Source organism: Colossoma macropomum, unplaced genomic scaffold, assembly GCF_904425465.1.
Source record: "Colossoma macropomum unplaced genomic scaffold, Colossoma_macropomum, whole genome shotgun sequence".
In the NCBI taxonomy this organism is placed as follows: Eukaryota; Metazoa; Chordata; class Actinopteri; order Characiformes; family Serrasalmidae; genus Colossoma; species Colossoma macropomum.
In genome coordinates this window covers 5,499,344-5,520,714 of record NW_023494793.1, presented here as the reverse complement: position 1 = coordinate 5,520,714, position 21,371 = coordinate 5,499,344, and the positions used below count along the sequence as shown (strand labels likewise).

The following is a 21,371-nucleotide window of genomic DNA, read 5'->3' as shown; positions in this document are numbered from 1 at the left end:
ACAGTGATATACTGGGTAATTTTCATGGTACTCAGTTTTATGAGTTTTGCCCGGCACTAACAGCAAAATATTAAAACTGCGCTGGTGAATCAATGGTGACCTAGTTATATTATGCAATAGATTGTGCAGCCGTACTATGTGAGTATGAGAGGGGGGGGGTGGGGGGTGGAAAGAGGAGGGAGAGAGATGAAACGAGAGTGAAAGAGAGAGAGAAGTATCTGTAAAGGTCTGTCTGGTCCTCTGGGGGGGATTGAGAGTGAGTGAGTGCAGCGCAGAGCTGTGAAAGAGAAAACGGCTGATGGAGGGATGGGGATGGGGGATGGGGGATGGGGTGGGAGGGGGAGAGAGAGAAAGAGAGAGAGAGAGGGGTGAGTGAGTTCATCCTGCTGCTGGCAGGCAGCCAAAGCTCTGTGTGTGTGTGTGTGTGTGTGTGTGTGTGTGTGTGTGTGTGTGTATCAGTGCCAGAGGGAGTGTGTTTCCCCTCCTGTCTGCAGACCAGCCGCTCTTTATCCTCCCTATAACTCTCTCTCTCTCTCTCTCTCTCTCTCTCTCTCTCTCTCTCTCTCTCTCCCTCCCTCCCTCCCTCCCTCCATACACACACTTTCTTCACACGTTCTTCACACAGACGTCTTTCTCTCGATCCACAGGAGTTCTTTTCTTTCCAAACCTTTGAGTGGTTTTAATCCATCTCTCTGTATCTCTCTCTGTTCTCTTCTCTCCTCTCTTTCATCTCCTCCTCTCTGGCTCTCTCCTCTCCTTTTCTGTCCTCCTTTCTCTCTCTCGCTCTCTCTCTTTCTATACCTTTTTTCATTTGCCTCTCTTTTCACTCTTCTTCTCTCTCTCACTCTTTTTCTTTTTCTGCAGTCTCGTCCTTTTTTCTCCTTTTTTTCCTCTTGTCTCTCTCACTCTCCTTCGTTTTTCTCTTTTTCTGTCTCCTTTGTCTTCTTGTCTTCTCTTTCTCTTTTTTTTCTCGTCTTCAGTCTTTCTCGTCAAATTCATTCTCTCTTTGCCTCGTCCTCCTTTTTCTTCACCCCCACCCCCACGTACCCATCCATGGTAACCAAATCCACTCAGACTGCAGTGCCATGTAGGGACAGTTTATTAGTTATTAGCTGTTAGTTATTAGTTATTTATTTTTTTTTCTTGTGTGGTTCTCTTTAGTATGTTACCTTTGTGAACTGGTCCTGGGCCAGGCTGTAAGATATAGGGTCGGTCTCTCTCTCTCGAAGATAGCTGAATTAATGAATCAGACATAAGGCCGGGCCGATAAAGTCGATAATATCGGCCGATATTAAGCACTCGCAGCATTATATGTATCTGCTGATAATACAGCGGAAAATCAATAGTTAGTGCCATTTTTTGATGCGCCACACGTGGGATTAGAGCTCATCATCTCCTGATATTAAGGCATAACGTTTTGGAAAATGTGTTTAATGATAAATGTGAGATAAAGTAGCTCAAAATACTCAGTGTTTGTGGTTCTGGTCGGGACGGTGGCCTTAGGTAACCTGTAGTACGAAGTTGTGTGCTCTTGCTTTGACACTGCAGCTTGAGCCTTTGTGTTAAATCTGCTTAGCTCAGACAAATCTGTGAAGTGTGTGTGTGTGTGTGTGTGTGTGTGTGTGTGTGTGTGTGTTCTGATGTTCCTTTAGACACCTGTGTGTATTTATAGCTTTGTGCTTTTACAGAGAGATTTGCTGACGTCTGCTCTTTTCTTGTCCTTTCCAACCTCAAACTCTAATCTGCTGCTGCAGGATGTTAACATTAAAGTGCAGAATAATCTCTCTTTATGCGATGCGAGGGTGTGTGTTGCATTGCTGCATGTGTGTAGGAAAAGGCAGCATGGCTAAAAAATGTTTTTCTTTTTTTTTTTTCCATTTTTAAGCCTTTTGATGATGATAAACAATATACACCACATCTGGATGGAAACAGTCATTTTTCAGGTGGAAGAATCATTAATTGGACTAAACAGCTTTTCTTTTTAATGCAATACAGCGTGAACCGCCAGGTTTAACAGTTTCTGCCCTCAAGCTGTTAAACTGGTCACACCTACAGCACCCATGACACCAATAACACAGCTAGCAAGTTAAGGTACATTGCAAATAACAACAAATGTTTTCCAACAAATTTGAAGCATTTTGTTTATTTGGTTCAAGCTGTTCTTTAGCCGTGGCACATAATAGTGCTGATTGAATACTGGCGGGCGTCTCACTATCTCAGTGTATATAGCAATAGAATCGCAGTATGTTATTTCTAGGGATGCTCAATGATATCGGAATCATATCTGAATCAGATTCATCATTCAGTGGACGCATTCTTAGATTTGTCCAATGCTTTAAACCGTTATTTGATTATGCACTTTGTTATTTAGTCCCAGTGGAATATATTGGCATTGACAGAATCAGTATCAACCCACAAAACATATCGGTGCATCTAGTAATCTCTCCATATCGTGCAGCCCTAAATCCATAAACACGTGCTCTCAGAGATCAGTGAGCCTAAAATGAGCCCACGTTTTTGTGTGTAAATGAGTCTGAGCTGCAGGAAGGAAGTGGGCCGGTGGCGTGCCCCTCTCTGTGTAGTAAAAACAGAGTAGGAGGAGGAAAGGGGAAGAGAGATCAGCTTTAGTGGAACAGGCAGGAGGAGAGAGGGCAGCTTTCAGACTGAACTTTAACCACACAGAGCTGAGGAAATGATTTATACTACACTACAGGACTGAGTTTCTGCAGGGGTTGTTGAATTTTCCAGTATTTTCAGAGTTTGAGTTGATGACTATACCTGTTTATTAATAGACAGTGAGGAGATAAGTGATAGATAAAGGGCTTATAATAAAGTTTATAGTGTAAAAAAAAAAAATACAGAAACACAGTTCCTGTATAAAATGTACAAAATGTTTAATCACGTAAAGGTTTAATACTTTATCAGTCGGTACTTGACTGGGAATTTCTTTTGGTGCTGCTCAGACACACAAACAATATACACTCATACACAAAACATACAGTCTCAATAATAATAACAAGCATCGACGTAAAATAAACAAGGTTAAGATTGTGGAGTGGAGTTCAAAGGTCTGATAGCGGAAACGGAGATGTTCTACATAAGATGCTTTGAAATCTTTTGCCGGAAGGGAGCTCTTTAAAAAGGTTCTGTGTGGGGTGTGAACTGTCTGCATACACTTTTACTGCTTTTTTCCATCCTTTTGGTGTGTAGAGAAGCAGCGGATGGAAGTTCACAACCCATGATTTAGGAGGCAGCGCACACCACTTTCTCCAGCTGCTCTCTCTCATAGAGATGCACCGATACCACTTTTTCCCTTCCGATACCGATACCTGATCCTAACTCACCTATAAGTCCTGATATTTATGCAATTACATTTAAATATATTTTATTTTGGTAAAATATGTCACATATAGAACGCACTCAGCTTGGCTAGAAGGCGTTTACTTGTTGGATTATAATTTTTAGATGCTAAAGAAAACTTATTTTGTTGATTTACTGTATATATTTAGTATTTCCTATCTTTTTTCTAGCATATTTATACGTTTATTATGCAAAACAGTGAAAAACAGAGCTGAGCAGTGTACAGATAAACCTGTGGTGTTTACACATCGGCACACAGCAGCTTCTCTGGCTCAAAAACGGAGTTGAATTTTGTTTCAGATCCAAATTTCTTAAGTCTTTTTTCTCATACATGCAACTTGTTCACTCCTGTTGCTTCTCTGAGCGTCAGTTCAGTAAATATCAGTGTTTTTTGTGACTTGGTTGAAGCGGCGGGCCACGAGACCCCGCTGCTAAGTGGTGCTGCTGACCGACGGAGGCGCACCGCAGACGGGGCTAGTGGACGCACAGGCCCGACTAGTGGGCTGCTATGCTAAAGGCTAAATGCTATCACTACGCCACCGGTTCCTTCCGCTCTTTTAATAACGATAACTCGGACTGTAAGTGAACATAAAGTGGCAGACGAGTGACAGGTAAGCGGCTCTGTTAGCATTTTGAGCATTTTTACTGCATTTTGCCTTGAGCAAGTTCTGTCCTCTGGCGCGCATGTACGCATCAGAAATTGATCTGTGGTATCGGTCATATGTATCGGTATCCCAATCACCGATACTGATATTCGTTTAAATGCCGGTGTTGGTGCAACGCTACTCTCTCATATGCTGCTGTACCACCACAAACACACATGGAGGAGGTCCACACACTTTCCGCAGTCACTCTATAAGAGCAGGTCATACATGCTGTAAGTGTTTGATGTAAGTGGGTGGGCAAAAATATAACATCATGATACATCAGGACATTTTCTCGATGCATGTGTTGGAAAGCTGGGAACAGACAAAAATACAAAACGTTTTAAAAGCTATGAATCCATAGATTTTCAACATTTACTTAAAGTAGAGCTACTGCACTACTTTTATTTACAACACTCGCTGCACTACTTTTATTTACGACACACTGCACTACTTTTATTTACGACACTCGCTGCACTACTTTTATTTACGACACTCACTGCACTATTATTTACGACACTCACTGCACTACTTTTATTTACGACACTCACTGCACTATTATTTACAACACTCGCTGCACTACTTTTATTTACGACACTCGCTGCGCTACTTTTATTTACGACACACTGCACTACTTTTATTTACGACACTCGCTGCACTACTTTTATTTACGACACTCACTGCACTATTATTTACAACACTCGCTGCACTACTTTTATTTACGACACTCGCTGCGCTACTTTTATTTACGACACACTGCACTACTTTTATTTACGACACTCGCTGCACTACTTTTATTTACGACACTCACTGCACTATTATTTACGACACTCACTGCACTACTTTTATTTACGACACTCACTGCACTACTTTTATTTACGACACTCGCTGCACTACTTTTATTTACGACACACTGCACTACTTTTATTTACGACACACTGCACTACTTTTATTTACGACACTCGCTGCACTACTTTTATTTACGACACTCACTGCACTATTATTTACGACACTCACTGCACTACTTTTATTTACGACACTCACTGCACTACTTTTATTTACAACACTCACTGCGCTACTTTTATTTACGACACTCACTGCGCTACTTTTATTTACGACACTCGCTGCGCTACTTTTATTTACAACACTCACTGCACTACTTTTATTTAAAAAGGATTAAATATGCTGTCTTTGAAATAAACCTGCATTATATCCTTGTTCTTTAAGTGCTGACACTGATATTCACATTTTAGCCATAAAAAAACACGCTGTTGTGATCCAGTTTGTCATGATAGTGATGAGTATCGTCATTTTGCCCACCCCTGGTTGAGCTTCCAGGCAGTATAAACATTTGGAAACGCGTCTAAGTTACTGCAAATGATCAGGCACCCGAGAACCTCTGAGACTGGAGAAGATATCTGATGGGTTTGGCATCCGTCTGTTGTTGTTGTTTTTTACATGTTGGATGGCAAACAGTCATAATTAGCGAAAGCGATAACGCGACAGAATTTAGAGCCGAACTTGAAAATTTGTTGGGTCGCTTAGCAACAAGTGCCACCCTGAGCTGGAGAGAAAAACAGTGTGAAATGTAGTGGATGAGTTTGGGAAGAACTTCAGTTGGTTTAGAGACTTAAAGGAGACCAAATAAACAAACCTGCTTTTTCTTTGCCAATTAGCATATGTGTGAGGTCTGCTTGTCACTGTGTATTTCATTCCAGGACTTGTGGATCGTGAAGTCTCTGCATTTTTGGCATATTTTCCTTTCAAAAAACAGGGCTGTGATTCAACAGGCTGTTCAGATTTTCTTCTCTCTCTCTTTTTTTTTTTTTAACATGCCCACCACTTTCCCCGCTAATCAGAGGACTATTAAATCTTTATTTTTATTTGTAATTTATTCATAAAGGAGGACAAGTAAGCATAAACAGATACACCAAGAAGATAAAGAAAAAATATAATGCATATAAAATGAAAATAACATAGTAATGGGAATCCAACCCCAGAATAACCACACCCACCAACCCCTCCACTAGCATAACCACACCCACCAACCCCTCCACTAGGATAACCACACCCACCAACCCCTCCACTAGCATAACCACACCCACTAAACCCTCCACTAGGATAACCACACCCACTAAACCCTCCACTAGAATAATCAACCCCTCCACTAGAATAACCACACCCACCAACCCCTCCACTAGGATAACCACACCCACCAACCCCTCCACTAGGATAACCACACCCACCAACCCCTCCACTAGCATAACCACACCCACCAACCCCTCCACTAGGATAACCACACCCACTAAACCCTCCACTAGGATAACCACACCCACTAAACCCTCCACTAGAATAATCAACCCCTCCACTAGGATAACCACACCCACCAACCCCTCCACTAGAATAACCAACCCCTCCACTAGAATAGCCACACCCACTAACCCCTCCACTAGAATAACCAACCCCTCCACTAGAATAATCACACCCACTTAACCCTCCACTAGGATAACCACACCCACCAACCCCTCCACTAGAATAACCACACCCACCAACCCCTCCACTAGAATAACCACACCCACTAACCCCTCCACTAGAATAACCAACCCCTCCACTAGAATAACCAACCCCTCCACTAGAATAACCACACCCACTTAACCCTCCACTAGGATAACCACACCCACTTAACCCTCCACTAGGATAACCACACCCACCAACCCCTCCACTAGAATAACCACACCCACCAACCCCTCCACTAGAATAACCACACCCACCAACCCCTCCACTAGAATAACCACACCCCCTAACCCCTCCACTAGAATAACCACACCCACCAACCCCTCCACTAGAATAACCACACCCACCAATCCCTCCACTAGGATAACCACACCCACTAAACCCTCCACTAGGATAACCACACCCACCAACCCCTCCACTAGAATAACCACACCCACCAACCCCTCCACTAGAATAACCACACCCACTAACCCCTCCACTAGAATAACCACACCCACTAACCCCTCCACTAGAATAACCACACCCACTTAACCCTCCACTAGGATAACCACACCCACCAACCCCTCCACTAGAATAACCACACCCACTAAACCCCTCCACTAGAATAACCACACCCACCAATCCCTCCACTAGGATAACCACACCCACCAACCCCTCCACTAGAATAACCACACCCACCAACCCCTCCACTAGAATAACCACACCCACCACTCTTAAACAAGAATAACCACACGCTGAGTTTTCTGACCTTAATTAGACCAGTGATGTGAAACTGCTGTGTAGAAGAAGCCTATTGTAAACACAGGTTGCTTAGACGTCTCTGACGGGTCTGTGTCAGACTGTTAGCGCTGCATTCCTGTGTGTTGGCTAAGTCAGCAGGATAGCATCGTCAATAAACCAGCCTACACTCATGAAAGAAGAGAAATGATGACTGTGTAGATGTTGTTGCACAGATCACTAATGAACATGCTGCTGTCGGTAGTTGATCGGTACTGGTTGCTTGTGAACTTTGGTGATCAAATAATGCAGTTTCATTTTCTGCCACAGTTGATAGAATGTCAGTTCACCACAATGTACAGTTGTTTTTGTTCTTACAATTGATTATAATAACAATAATAATAATGTTTAATTAATTGAGCTTTTCCCCCCCCCCAAAAAATACAGTTCTCAGGCTTTGTACCAACATCAAAATCAATTCTGTCTGTTTTCCACTACTGTGTAAACGTCTCATCCCGTCACGTTTGTGTATTCAGTGTATTTTTAAACTGACTCACTGACTCATACCGAAATAATCGTTTTGAATCAGACCTTGGTGAATATGTGAGATTTTATCATGCGCTGAATCATTTCCTAATCAGTTTACACCCCTATTTGAGCGTACGCAGAACCTGGAAATGATCTAAGTGATCACATCAGTACACAACAGGGCAGAGAGAGAGAGAGAGAGAGAGAGAGAGAGAGAGGAATGAATACAGTGATCTGTTCACACAGAGCAGACACATCCTCTATCCTGCCATCAGCAGGTGTTTACTACAAGCCGTCTCGCTCTTTCTTCTCACTGTTTTTCTCTTGCTTTTCTTTTACATTTTTCCTCTCTCTCTCTCTCTCTCTCGCACTGAGTGAACTCAGAGCAGCTGTCGGTCTGTCCTCTTCTCTGAGGATCTGGGTTTCTCTGTTCTCCTCTGAGAGCGGTTCTTTCCTCCTTGTGTACATCCAGCAGCGGGTCAGAGTGCAGGAGAGACACCGTCAGTCACAGCGACGTCCCTAACCGACGTCTTACGTTAACATCTCTGTTACAGTCATATCCTCACTGTAACCGGGGCTGTAAAAGTGCATCATGATGTATCAGTCTGAAAAGTGGTGATTCAACTGCTTAATTAAAAATTAATCAGTTTTAATATTAAAATATGTGTCTATGTTGTGATAAACACACTGAAATACTTCTTTTGCACTACTTCTAGCGATATTTGATAGATTTATAAGACTATTTGATGTGTTTGTGTCGACTGTGTACTCGTGTGAGGAGTAAGAGTGCATGAATTAGTGTCATTTTTAACTTCAGACATTTAAAAGGTGCAAGATGGCAATTTAGTCGCATTCATTTTGGAATATTAGTCGATTAATGTAGTAATGTTTAGTGAAGAATTCTCAGTTTTAGGCCAGAAAACTCTTTGGCCTTTTTGTACATATAGGTTCCTAATTGAATTGAATCACTGTGAGGTCAGATTTGCAGCCCTGATCTTAACTCTCTCTTCTCTCTTTTTTTTCTCTCCAGGTCGTTGACTGTCAGAACTCAGTACTCCAGAATGGACAGCGTGTGCGTCCCAGCTATGCCCACATCCTGTGTTTAGAGGAAGTTGTGTAATCAGCATGTCCTCTCACCCGCAGTCGGTGCCACAGAGCCGCAGGGCTGTGGACGCTCGCCACCTGCCAAACCCCGCCGGCCTCCCCATGCAGCTGGCCCGCGCGCACACGGTACACACATCACACAGAAACATGAGCTTTCAAAGCCGTTTGTTTGTATGACGTACCGGCTTCATATAAGAGCTTTTGGGCTTCTCTGAAATGTCGGCCATTTTCCGAAGTGGAGAACAACACTCATTATAACCTTCACTCGCTGAATACGACTTGACCACTTGACAGATAAGTCAGGGGTCAGCAAACCAAACAATAAGAAGAGCCATCGCTTTTCCCGCATCTCCGGCAGGAAACTTTCCCTCAATAGTAGAAGAGTTTCTTGTAAAATGTCTCTCAACGGTTGACTTTTTACGAGGCTGAAGTCGCTTCTCATTCGCCAGCTTCTTGTTCGAAGTTTCCTGTTCCACCTGAAATGGTGCCTGAGGTGCCAGAATGTACCTGCTGCACAATTTAAGGTGGAACAGGAGCATTTGTGAATAAGAAACTGACTTCAGGCTCATGACTCATGACGTTGCAGATTAAACGGAGTGATTATAAATGCAAATAAATTTGTTCGTCCAAGTAAGTCTGTTTAAGGATACTTAACAGCTCCTCACAGTTTGAGGCAAGTGTAGTGATTTAAGTGTGCAGCACTGATTAGGGATGAGTTCAGCTAATCAGGCAATAAGCTAATTTATTTTGAGTAATCCGTGTTGTAATTTTACAGGAAGATAATGTAAAGCGAGGTCAGTGCACTTGAGCTATAATTAGATGCTGCTGCTACACTGTACCAAAATGTCGAAGCATATTTGTCAAGTTCAAAAGCATGCTTGGTGAATCCCCACTGCTAATTTTTACTTGTTAGCTTCTAGAGATGTGTTTGATTAACTTCTTACTAACAAATACATACATTTTCGACCAGTGCTCAGTTAAAACGTTCAATTTCACATAAACAATTGTTATTTAAAAAGGTGACCCAAGGGCTAAAAAGGTGTCCCCAAGAGCTAACGGTCAGTCTGAGTAGTTAGTCCCATAACAAAATAGCCTCAGAGCTGTGAGCTGCCAACTTTTTGTTGAGTATTATTTAAATTATGGTTATGATCTTCAAGCTAGCCCAGCGCAGGCCATGACGAAAACGTGGTAAATGTAAGTGAGTAAACTACGTGATGTTAATGTTATATCTGTCATGTTAGCTCACGTTTTTTCATTCAGTTAATCCTAAAGCCTTGTTTATATGCAATGCAGTGCTGTGTTTGATGATTTCATGGGTTGTGTCTGATTTTTGTTTGTCAGTTAATGATTATTTATGGACTAATAACGTTCATAAGCCTATTAGCTACATTAGCCGTGTAGTTGCAGTGCAAAACTAAATAAGCAAGCTTCATGCTAAATGTCTTGACTGATCGACCGAGGAATGGGGAAACAGGCCTGTATTCACAGTGAACGATCTGGCTGTAGGAGGGCAGCTTGGGTTACAGGCTAATCGGGTGATCTTATGATGTAAGATACTAAACGCTAACCCGGCTAATGGATTAATCTATGGCCTTTCCATTTCTAGTGCAGTGACACATGCAGTTCTGTTTATATAGCCCTGCAGTGTTTTATGTGTAGTTTTATTGCTCTTTTTTACTGTAAGACTTATTTCTTTATGAGAGGAAGCGTTCACAGTTTGTCAGACTGCCAGCCAGCAGCGATTGGACACTGCCGTTTTTGTTTTCGCGGCGGTAGCCTGGTCAGGAGGTTGATTCAGGGACATGAGCAGCTTTGTTTTTTTTCATTGCCCTGTTCCAGTCAGTGCCCTGTGCTGGTACAGGACAGACAGATGGGTGACTGTAGCAGAATAGATACAGGCCTGTTTCATTTGGCCTGTGTGTGCTCCTACTGTACGCTAGCTGATGTCGGTACCAGCAGGGCCACATTGGAGCAGGTGCACTCATTGCGCTCACTGTTTGGCACAGCGTGAGCGAATGTAAGCCTGTATTACATCGTCTGTGTGTGGTCTTGTGTGCCTAACAGGATGTTGGCATGGTGGACTTCCACCCGCGGGACTACACTTCCCACCTGGCCCATGGAGCCCTGGCCCAGCCCCACCGCCGCAGACCGTCGTTGCTATCAGAGTTCCAGCCCGGGAGCGAGAGGTAGGGTTCACACACATACACGGTCGGTTCTACAGGCAACTGTGTCCCTCTCTGGACTGGAGTCCTATTTTTTTAATACGCTCATATCCTACATTTTTCCTGTATTTTATTTTGCCCTTGAGGACCACTTATAATATTGCTGTGGTTGTATGCATCAAAATAAGTCATCATTCATTTTCCCATGGCCATTTTTTTCAAACCCTTCTTTATCCCTTAGAATTGACTGTTTCTGTCACTCTGCCTTCAACACTGATATACTGTTGTTTTGTACAAGTATTAACACCAACGGTTAAATCACACGCACAGTAATTGTGCATTAAAATATGCAGGAATGTGTTCGCTGTAGAAGATGCATTAACTTAGAAAATCTACAAAACGTTTATTTTGATTAAGGGTGCCCAAATTTTTTTATACAACTCAGTGTAAATGAGCTCGGTCCTGATCAGCTGTGCTGTAACAGGCCTCGTTTTAAAAGCAGTCTAGTCTGAAACACTCATTATAACTTCAGTGTGTTTGAGGTGAGCTACGCTTCTGTAGGCTGGAATTGACAGATGTTTTTTTTTGTGACCTCTCAAAAACAGTGAATTCAAAACAGGCTGATTTTGTGTTTTACGACTGGATGATGAAACATTTGAAACTTTAACAGTGTGTACATACTATAATAAACTCTTTATTTCAAAACATGAGGCATTCCATGGTAGTTTTCCATGATAATGGCAGGTTATGGCAGAGGGTTTTAGACAGCAGTATGCCGCAAGAGGCTGCGGTAAAGTGATTTTACTGCCGTTAGGCCTTGATGTGCAACGTGAAAAAAGACAGTAGGATGAAATACACCAGGGTTCATAACATAATAGGATTTTTAGTAGTAGGCGGAATAACCATTTCTACCATGATGTAGTTTTTAGATGAGTGTTTTGTTTCTGTGCTTTTAAATACTGGCGTATCACAAAGGTAGGATCATATCTTGATGGGACCTGTAGTGATTCCCAGCCCAGCTTATTCCCAGTCCAGTTTGCCTCAGTTTTTGATGGACCGATCAGTGTTTTTGGGGCTGATACCAACTGATATGAGCTTTTAAGCACAATTGGCCGATCGAGGGCGGGGCTGGATGACAATTTAAAGGTGCAGAAGCGATTTTCAGCAGCAAAACTCCCTCAAAACTCCAGCAGCACTGCTGTGTCTGATCCACTCAGACCAGCGCAACACACACTAACACACCACCACCGCGTCAGTGTTACTGCAGTGCTGAGAATGATCCACCACCCAAATAGTACCTGCTCAGTGAGGGTCCGTGGGGGTCCTGACCACTGAAGAACAGGGTAAAAGGGGGCTAACAAAGTATCAGAGAAACAGATGGACTACAGTCTGTAACTGTAGAACTACAAAGTGCACCTATATAGTAGGAGCTGATAAAATGGACAATGAGCGTAGAAACAAGGAGGTGGTCATAATGTCATGCCTGATCGTGTGTATATGTTTTCAAGATGCTGTGTTGTTGTTGGTTCTTCTGAAGCTTACATGGCCACTCTTTGATAAACTCACCCCACTATATTACTGTGTTACTGCAGAGAGCAGACATTTCTCAGAATCTGCCGAGAAGTTTTCACGCTTGCTTTCAAGATTGATGAGACGTAATAAACACAAGGTTCCTCTTATGATTTCCTAGCATTTCGAGGTTAAAAGAAAATGAAATGAAATCCACCGCAGCATGAAAGACTCTCTATAAGAGCCTCTCACGCATTTGAATGGATGAACACTTTACAAAAGCCACAGTTCATGCAGGAGCAGCGGTTTTTCATCAGTGATAAGAGAGGAGAAACTGGCTCTACAGAACAGCCGTAAATCCATCATTCATTTCCTTTAAGAATAGCTGTTTGTCTAATGCTCTTGAGGCGACCCTGGCTGGGCAAAACACGGCACGATAAAATCAATCCCGCTGAAGGCGTTCTCCTCAGAAACTCAGTATAAAGACTTTCAGATCGTTTTTGTCTGAGTGGATGTGATATGCCTTTCCTTCTTCTGTGTGCAGTAGCTCTCCCGGGCCTCGCTGCTGCAGATTCACTTCCCCATCTCATATTTGGAGTGACACGTAGTTTCAAAGCATTTCACGTATTGCATAAGTGTTACGTAATAGCTGCTTAGCGTGCACTGGCACAGTGCTTCCCTCCGGCTAATGCAGGCAGACAGGGCAGCACACTGAGACACAGTGCACTTATATAGGGCAGGATTTCTAAGCTCAATACAGGAAGCACACCACTGAGATCTTTCACGTTCAGTGAGTGATCAGTTTAACGGTTGCGATAGGCCGATCCATGTTCTGCCCACAAATGTGCCCTTTCTTTGCTGCAGTTGCCAACTTAGACAGGCTTTACAGAACGTTGATACTAAAGCCTGCTTTAAGTGTAGCATATAACCTGGCTTTTGCTTGTAAATTTATGTACATTTTAGAGAAATAAACATATAAATACAAGTCAAAGATATTGTGAACATATGCAAGCTTTATAGGCAAGCTGCCTTCTTCAACAAGCAGCTCAGGAGACCGCTAACTGGCCAACAGGCAAATTCAGTGATATTCACAGATAGTCAGATGTTTGCTGAAGTTTAACTGCAAAGCGGCAGCATGCAAACTGAAAAATATGCTTGTTTCCCAGAGTGTAGCTTACCAGCTGAGGACTTAAGTGTCCTGGTGTCTCAGATGAGTTGTAAAATAAATGAATTATGAAAATAATACTTGCTTTCCCCACAGGCTGGGAAATGTAGATGAATTGCAATACCGCTTTGCATTATTGATGAAAAAAACAGCACAAAAAAAGCTGCTCTCTGCTGAAATTACTACAGTTTTGGTTCCCCTTTTTGGGTGTCAGCTCTGGTGTTGCACAGAAAGCATCAGGCAGAGGAATACATTCCACAACATGGCAGTCTGAAGTCTCTCCAGTAGATGGCGCTATTAAGACATAAATTGCTTTTGTGTGCGTCATTTAAAGGGAAGAAACAGCCACGTTTGCAGTCACAGAAGAGACGTGAAATAGTTCTTAAAGCATGTTGAGTTGCTCAGTATTATATTATTTAATATGCAATTTTCATTAAAACATTTATTCAGTCAGTTAAAGTTAAATAAAGCATACATGTCTATAGAGATGAAAGAATAGATGCCTTGAGATGCATCGAGATGCACTGGGAATCATTTTTGGTAATTGTATGTTGGCATCCAGAATCAAAATCATATTGAATTGTGAGGTGCTTTGAGATTCCCACCTCTGTGTAATAGAAAGTTCAGGGTTTGAGCTGCTTTAATGTTGCTAGCTGGGTAAGTCAATGGCAACCTATGCCTAGCTGCTACTGTTAATTATTATTAATTATTGTTATTGTTAGGCATGTTCGTTCCAACACGTTTCTATATTTGAGTATCTGCAAGAGAAGGAAAAGAGCAGTGCAAAAAGGGCTGCTGTCTGCTGAAATTACTACAGAGATTTGGTTCCCCTTTTTAGATGTCAGGGCTGTTGCACAAAAATTTAGCCTCAAGCAGAGGAACACACTTCACAATGTGTTTTATTATTCACAAATAGCTGAGGGAGATCGGTTAACCGCTAACACTGAATGCTGATGGAGACTCGTCGTTGTCTTCAGGATGTGCTGAGATGTTAATTTGTCAGAGAAAACAGTTTTAGCTGTTTCTAAACATCAGTCGAGCCTATTTAGTGATAAATCTGTGCCTTCTCGGTAGGGCTGGGCAATTAATTGAAAAGTAATTGAAACCGACGTTCAGAACCTGTAACCGACGTAATCTTGCCCATGTCGGTTATTTAGATTTTTTTTTTAATTCTGTTAATCCTTTCCCCACTCTGTGTGTCCTGTCCACTTAAAAACATACTACCGCATGTGTAGTCACATGACTACGCCACATCCACTCTGCGACATGAAAGCTAAGGCTGCGTTCACACAGCAGGTAAAAGTGGCACAAATCTGATTTTCTCACCAAATCCAATTTTTGGTTTGTCTGTTCACATTATCTTTTAAATGTGATCTGTATGCGACATCAGTCTGAACAGATCAGCTCCTAAACCGACCCGCATGCGTCAAAAGAACAGTGCTTCACACGGCTCATCCAGAGGTAAACAATCATGACTGCCAACGAACGCCAGTCGCTTCCGGAGGATCAGCTTCGTCTTCACCAGCATCACAGGAGCCATCATGAAGCTTCACTGACTGACAGCTGGGCTCATCACCCAGAATGTGTTTGGAGCTCACTGTAAAAAGGGCGCGGTCACTTCTTTGGTTCGTGTCCTCAGATTCTTTAAACTTTGCTTTTCAGACTCTTAACTGTTGTTTGACGCTGCAGCCTCGTTCTCCTACGGCTGCGTTCGGCCATTTCTTTCGAAATCTCTTCAAACACAGAGGTGTTTTGGATGAGTCTTGTCTAATTTTTGTACAGAAATATCGGCCCTAATGTTTATGAGATCTCAGCAGCGCAAAATTGTGACGAATGTCGAGTTGGATTGACGTCAAAGCTGCGTGAATTCCGATCGATTAACATTAAGATATGCAGAGCATATTTACAGTACAAACCTTGTAAGTGAACTATGAGGGCAAAAAAACAAGCAAACCAAAAAAAATCGTTCATTAATCATAATCGAGGTAAAATATTCAGTTAATCGTGATATTGATTTGAGGTTATACCGCCCAGCACTACTTCTCGGCCACGCCCTCAACAACACGTTCTTGTCTAAACGCACGTTAAGGCACTCGCGTTTCAGAGTAGCGAAGTATACTGAGTTCCCTGAGTTGCTGATATGTTTATTTTCTCTGTTTTCCTGGATGAAGCATAAGGAATACACAAATAGCGATTTCAGTATTCCTCTACTGGCACCTCGAACCGAGAACCTGAGTACCTATGCATGTTCCTAACTGTTATTTTATTTATTTGCTTGTTTGTTTACTTGTTTATTTATTTATTTCACATGAACTAGAGTGCAAAGTAACGTTCTAACATGTGGAAGATACACACAGAGCTCTGTGGATGAAGCCCTGGCTTGTATGTGTGTGTATGTGTGCTGTCGGTGTTTCTCAGCAGGCCGTGCTGTAAGTGATGATACAGTAGGGGAACTCGCCTCAGGGACATATGTGGACAGGATCTGCCAGACAGGCTCACAAAGAGGCTGCTCTCCTGCCAGCCAGAGTGTCTGTGTGTGTTCATGCTTGCTCTCTCTCTCTCTCTCTCTCTCTCGACTCCTTCCGCTTTTGGGGCCTTAATTCCCTTCATCATATCCCTCCTTCACAGTTATTTAAGTGGGTGTGTTCTGCAGTAGCGCTGGTGTTTAGGCTGTGCCGACCGGTGTTGGCTGCTGTTGGTGGTTCTCACGGACGAAACAGCTCAACACAGAATCAACTCAGTGCTTTCTTACACTCCTAAAAATGCTAGTTCTTCAGGGGTTCTTTAGTAACAAAAAACGGTTCTCTGTAGAACCATGAACACTCAAAGAACCCTTTGCATGATTAAAGGGTTCATTGCATTGTGAAATGGTTCTTCAGATTGATGGAGAATCTGTTATACATGGTTCTATGTAGAACCTTTTTGAAAAGGGTTCTACATAGCACTGTGGCAGGCGCCTGACCCACAGGGATCGTCGACGGCCGTAAGGGTGGGAAAACAGTACCCGAGGGTTGGGCGACTGCAACAAGCACCAAAAAGCGTTCTTCTGTTATTACGATGTTAGTGTTGTGATGTCAAGAACCTTTTTGGAGCTCTATAGAACCCTATTCAAAAAGGTTCTATGTAGAACCATCTAAAGCACATTCTCCATTAGTCTGAAGAACCATTTCAAGATGCACAAAACCCTTTAATCATGCAAAGAATTCTTTGAGTGTTCATGGTTCTATAAAGAACCTTTTTCTAACTAAAGAACCCCTGAAGAACCTTCTTTTTTAAGAGTATATCACACGAAAGTTAGGTACTGAAGTGGATTACATGCACACACAGGAAAGTGGGGTTAAAAGGCTGTAATACACCAATAAAAGCATCTGCTAAATGGAAAAATGTAAGGATTAAGTTTTTTAATGATTTGTCTATTTCATCATTCTGTTTTACTTCGATAAGAAAACACTGAAGTGAGGTGAACGTGTGTGTGAAGCAGTTTTCATTTGGAGGAATACTTTGCTGGGTAGTTGGTGCCAAAAAGAATCTGTTCTTTGGTTCTAGGCATTTGAGAGTCTGCTCCAAATCTTTGGACTCCAAACAGTGACGCTCAAGCTTGCCTGCAGGGTGTGATATTCTGATACAGACAGACTGTGCGTAAATAAAGTACAGCATTCAACAACTCGCACATTAATAGACCGGCTGTATTTTACCACAGACAAAGTGGAAAACCAAGTTAAAATGTCAAATGACAAATTGCCAGTGCTGTAACATCTTCCCACCTGAAGGAGCTGACTGAGGAGAACCAGGTGCAGCTTAGCCAGCATCTGATAGTCAGCTAAAGCCGGGGTTACACTACACGACTTTTACCCTGATTTTAGCCCTGATTCTCAGTCTGTCTGAGTCTGCGCTGGTCGGCTCTAGTCAGCAGATTTCTGGGTCAGTCTGAGTCGACAGTTGGAGAGAGAATTGAGTCGTGTGTGAGGGACGCAGACTCAGATTTCTGGCCTCCCGATTGCGTTTCAGACCAGTCAGGTTTGATAAACTCTGACTCTGAGCGTAATCTAGTGTAAACTGGTCAGCGACTCAATCAGAACAGACTCCTGTAACAGCCAATAAAGACGAATGCGCAACAGAAGAAAATACAGCAAGTGAACAAAGAAAAGTCACTCGTGTGGAGCGAAGTTTTTAATGTGTTTAGGGCGCGAGCACAATCGAGTTTATGTACTCTAAAAAAATACCACCCTGGTCACCTATTTAAATCCATGACCGTCACTTAAACATACCCGCCTGCAGCACACACGGCAGAGAAAACAGCAGCAGTGAGCCGCTCCATGTTTGTTTACTTGCATTTCCTAGTAATGTGACAACACGTGAGTTCACACGAATTCGTGCAAGCTCAGTCAGGTCAGTCTGGTTCAGCAACAACGATCTGATAGTGCGAGATTCCCAGTCTTTTTATAATCTGTTTAGATGTGTTAAGTCGTGTACCCAAGGCTTAAGTTAAATTAGCTTTTGTTAGCTCTCCAGATTTCCTTGCTAAGGTCAAATATAATTAGTATCGTGCTCTTTATGTCTGCGAGATGTCCTGCTCTGTCTCGGTTTTTAGTTCAGAATACAGAATTTAATCAGCGTGTATATCAGGTATTTTACAGTGATGTGATTTTACAACTGGAACTGTCTGTTTGAATTTTGTTAAACTTGGTGTTTTTTTGTTTTGTTTTTTTTTATTATTTCTAACAATATAAAATATTTTCCATCTGGGATATTTGAATAGTATTTCAAAAAAATGCAGCTGTCAGAGCAGCAAGCCGGTTCTGAGCTGTATGCCCTGCTGGCTCTGTATTGTGTTGTGCCATAGCGGCGAGTGGAGTGCTGTCTTATCCGGTCTTATCTTAGTTTAACCTGAATGTGTGGTGTGTAAGAAAGAGAGTCAGAGAGCATGGGGGATGGGGGGGTGTAAGTGGGAGAGATAAAAGCAGTATCAACAGGGGTGTGTTACAGAAAGACAGGAAAAGAGTACTGAAGTACAGAGGAAGCTTTTGCACGCTGCACGACCCAACAGGGAGATGGAGCGATAGAGTTAGGAGAGAGAGAGAGAGAGGGAGATTGGCAGAGGCTTCCACGATAACTCGAGCTCTATCTCTACGCTTGAGCTGGCCTCAATTTAGCACAGGCCTGCTAAACCACCCCCTCCCCGCATATTCTCACTCACTGAGGCTTACTGTCACACGCCAGAGAGGGAGGAGGGATGAAAGATGCATTTTGATGATGTGATTATGTAAGCGTCAAGCTTCTATGGAAATCAGGGGAAGTAGGAAAGAGATAGGAGGGGTGTGTGTGTGTGTGTGTGTGTGTGTGTGTTTGCTTTCATACATTTTCAGGGCAGAAATTCAGGTCTGTTTTACAGTGATGTGCCTGAGTGCTCAGTTAACCTTTTGAGGTGCCAGTATTTGAATGCTGAAATCACTATTCTGTGCTCATTGCTTTGTTTCATCATCGCTGACGATTGATTTTTATGTTTCGAAAGGCTGGTAATTTTGTGTTTTGAAAGAACTGTAAAATGTGAAAGCTTTGCTCATATTTGTGAATAAGCGTGTTATGTTATACTTTCATGCTACTCTGAATCACGAGGGCCTGAACATGATCGTACTGCCAAGGACGTGACTAAGAAAGCTGAGCTTTTATCGCTAAATGAGTTTGGCCAAAGGTTGGAAACCCAAATATTAAGAAGAGCCTTTTTGTCCTTTCAACAAAAATCAAACCACTTTGGGAGCCACAACAGTTAATGGCTGTAAATATGTCTCCGTATGTGCTAATGTTCTACTATAGGCTAAAAATATAATATAAACAAAAACAGACTTACTTTGCTCTGCTTTACGCTTTAGCTCAGCTATAGCCGCTTTTCTCACATCTTCTTGTTCTAATTTTCCCGTTCCACCTTAAATGGTGCCTGAGGTGCCAGAATGTAACTGCTACACCATTTAAGGAGGAACAGGAAAATTCGAACAAGAAGCTGGCGAAAGAGAAGCGACTTCAGCTTCACGACTTTTTAGTGTTTGACAGTTTCTCATTGCAGATTTAAACGTATCAGGAAACCAGCTGGAGTGATTATGAATGCAAATAAGTCCATTAATCTCCAAAACGTCGATGTTCGTCTTAGATCTCTCTCTTTGCCTTTTCTTTAGGTACTAGCTAGTTGAGTCTGCGTTGTTAAGATGACCAGCAGTCTGCGTGCCAACCTAGTTACATAAAGCAGTTATATATATCTATATATATAACTATTTATTAAAACTGTGTTAAACGATATCAGAGCTTTATTTTACTATAAAGGAGGATTATTTTATTTTTACCTTAAAATCTAATTCCGCTGTGGAGACGCAGCAGGGCAGTAAAAGAGCTGCATGCGACTCCAGACCCACATGTTGCTGACTTCTGAGCTAGGCTGATGATCATGTTAGGCCCAGAAATGGTCAAAATGTATTTCATGTTGCAGGTGGTCCACTGAAGATGAGAACACCTGTAGAAGACGAGTCTCATCTGAGTCTCATTAGATCATCTGAGGCAGTTGCGCTGTTATCATCTCCTTCAGCTATTTCTGAAATAGTAACACCAGTTCTGTCACCTAAAAGGCCATAATTACAGCCAAAATGTGAAGACAGATATGAACAACAGCAAATATGGTCATCGGCCCAAAATTCCCATATCAGTGCATCCTTATGGGATGTTATTAGAGATACTTTATATTATTTCTAGGGCTGTACAACGATTAAATAATTCATCACGGTCTGTCTCTTCTTTTGTGTAGTTAATCAGGATTAAGAGCGTTTACCCTGCTTGACCCTAAACAAAGATTCGCTCATTTATAAAAGCAGCTCATTCTGTTCCAGCTGTATGAGGAGAGAATTTCAGAGCTATGTGAACTGAACATGAAACTCCTGAGAAAACAGGGTAAACATGAAAATCAGGTTTAAAGTTTCCAGTTTTTATCACCCAGTGAAAGAAGCAGTGGCTGCAACTCCTCTGGGATCGTAGCTTCTTTATCTTTCAGAGCGATGTTACCTCTTTTCAGAGGAACTGTAGCTTTTCACTTCATTATCGCTTTTTAGTTTCTCTCCTGGCAGCACTCATATTACTGCTATTGCTGCATCAGTGGTAGGAATGCATCGATACAGATACTGGTATCGCATATCGGCCCAGTGTCATGCTAATTTACTCACAGTCCACCTCATAAAAAGGCACCGATACTAGCGTCCGATACCGGCTCATACCATGTGATGTCAGCTGAGTGTACATGAACAAATGACTGAAGCTGGCAGTGTTTTCACAAAGAAGTGTTACATTCGGACTCCACGTAGTTGGACACTTTAAACGTTCTGTGTTGACACGTAGGCTAACAAAACAGAGGCGAAAAAGAAGACATTTGCAGAAGTAAAGCTCGTATATGCGACTTTTCTCTGTTTGAAGACAGTTGCGATGTAAACGTTCATGCTCTGTTTTATTTTTAATTATCTTTGTAAAATAGGCTTTAGAGAGACCGTATTATCCTCCCGTGTATCACCACCAAGTTTAGTTTCAGTGCATAGTGTTAGCAAATGTGCTGTAGCTCATTTTCTCAGCGTGTTTACCCAATATATAATGCACAATATAATAATGCACAGTAGAGGTGGGAACCTTTAGGCACCT

General features: G+C 42.3%; 2 protein-coding genes across 5 annotated transcripts in view; one reads left to right on the top strand and one right to left on the bottom strand.

The window, feature by feature from the left end:
• The window catches only part of ncor2 (nuclear receptor corepressor 2), a 179,295-nt gene that overhangs the window by 45,853 nt on the left and 112,071 nt on the right, over positions 1-21,371 (top strand). For all 4 annotated transcript variants that reach the window (XM_036578276.1, XM_036578273.1, XM_036578274.1 and 1 more), the window contains 2 exons: positions 8,794-8,993; positions 10,932-11,053. In XM_036578276.1, the coding sequence (XP_036434169.1) occupies positions 8,889-8,993; positions 10,932-11,053 (227 nt within the window). In that variant the 5' untranslated portion in view covers positions 8,794-8,888. The remainder of the gene's footprint in view (positions 1-8,793; positions 8,994-10,931; positions 11,054-21,371) is intronic.
• Positions 5,486-8,357, bottom strand: LOC118814025 (loricrin-like). Its single transcript, XM_036579696.1, has 2 exons — positions 8,299-8,357; positions 5,486-7,230 (listed from the first exon to the last, which is right to left on the bottom strand). The coding sequence occupies exons 1-2, from the start codon at positions 8,355-8,357 to the stop codon at positions 5,871-5,873; spliced, it is 1,419 nt and encodes a 472-aa protein (XP_036435589.1). The 3' UTR covers positions 5,486-5,870.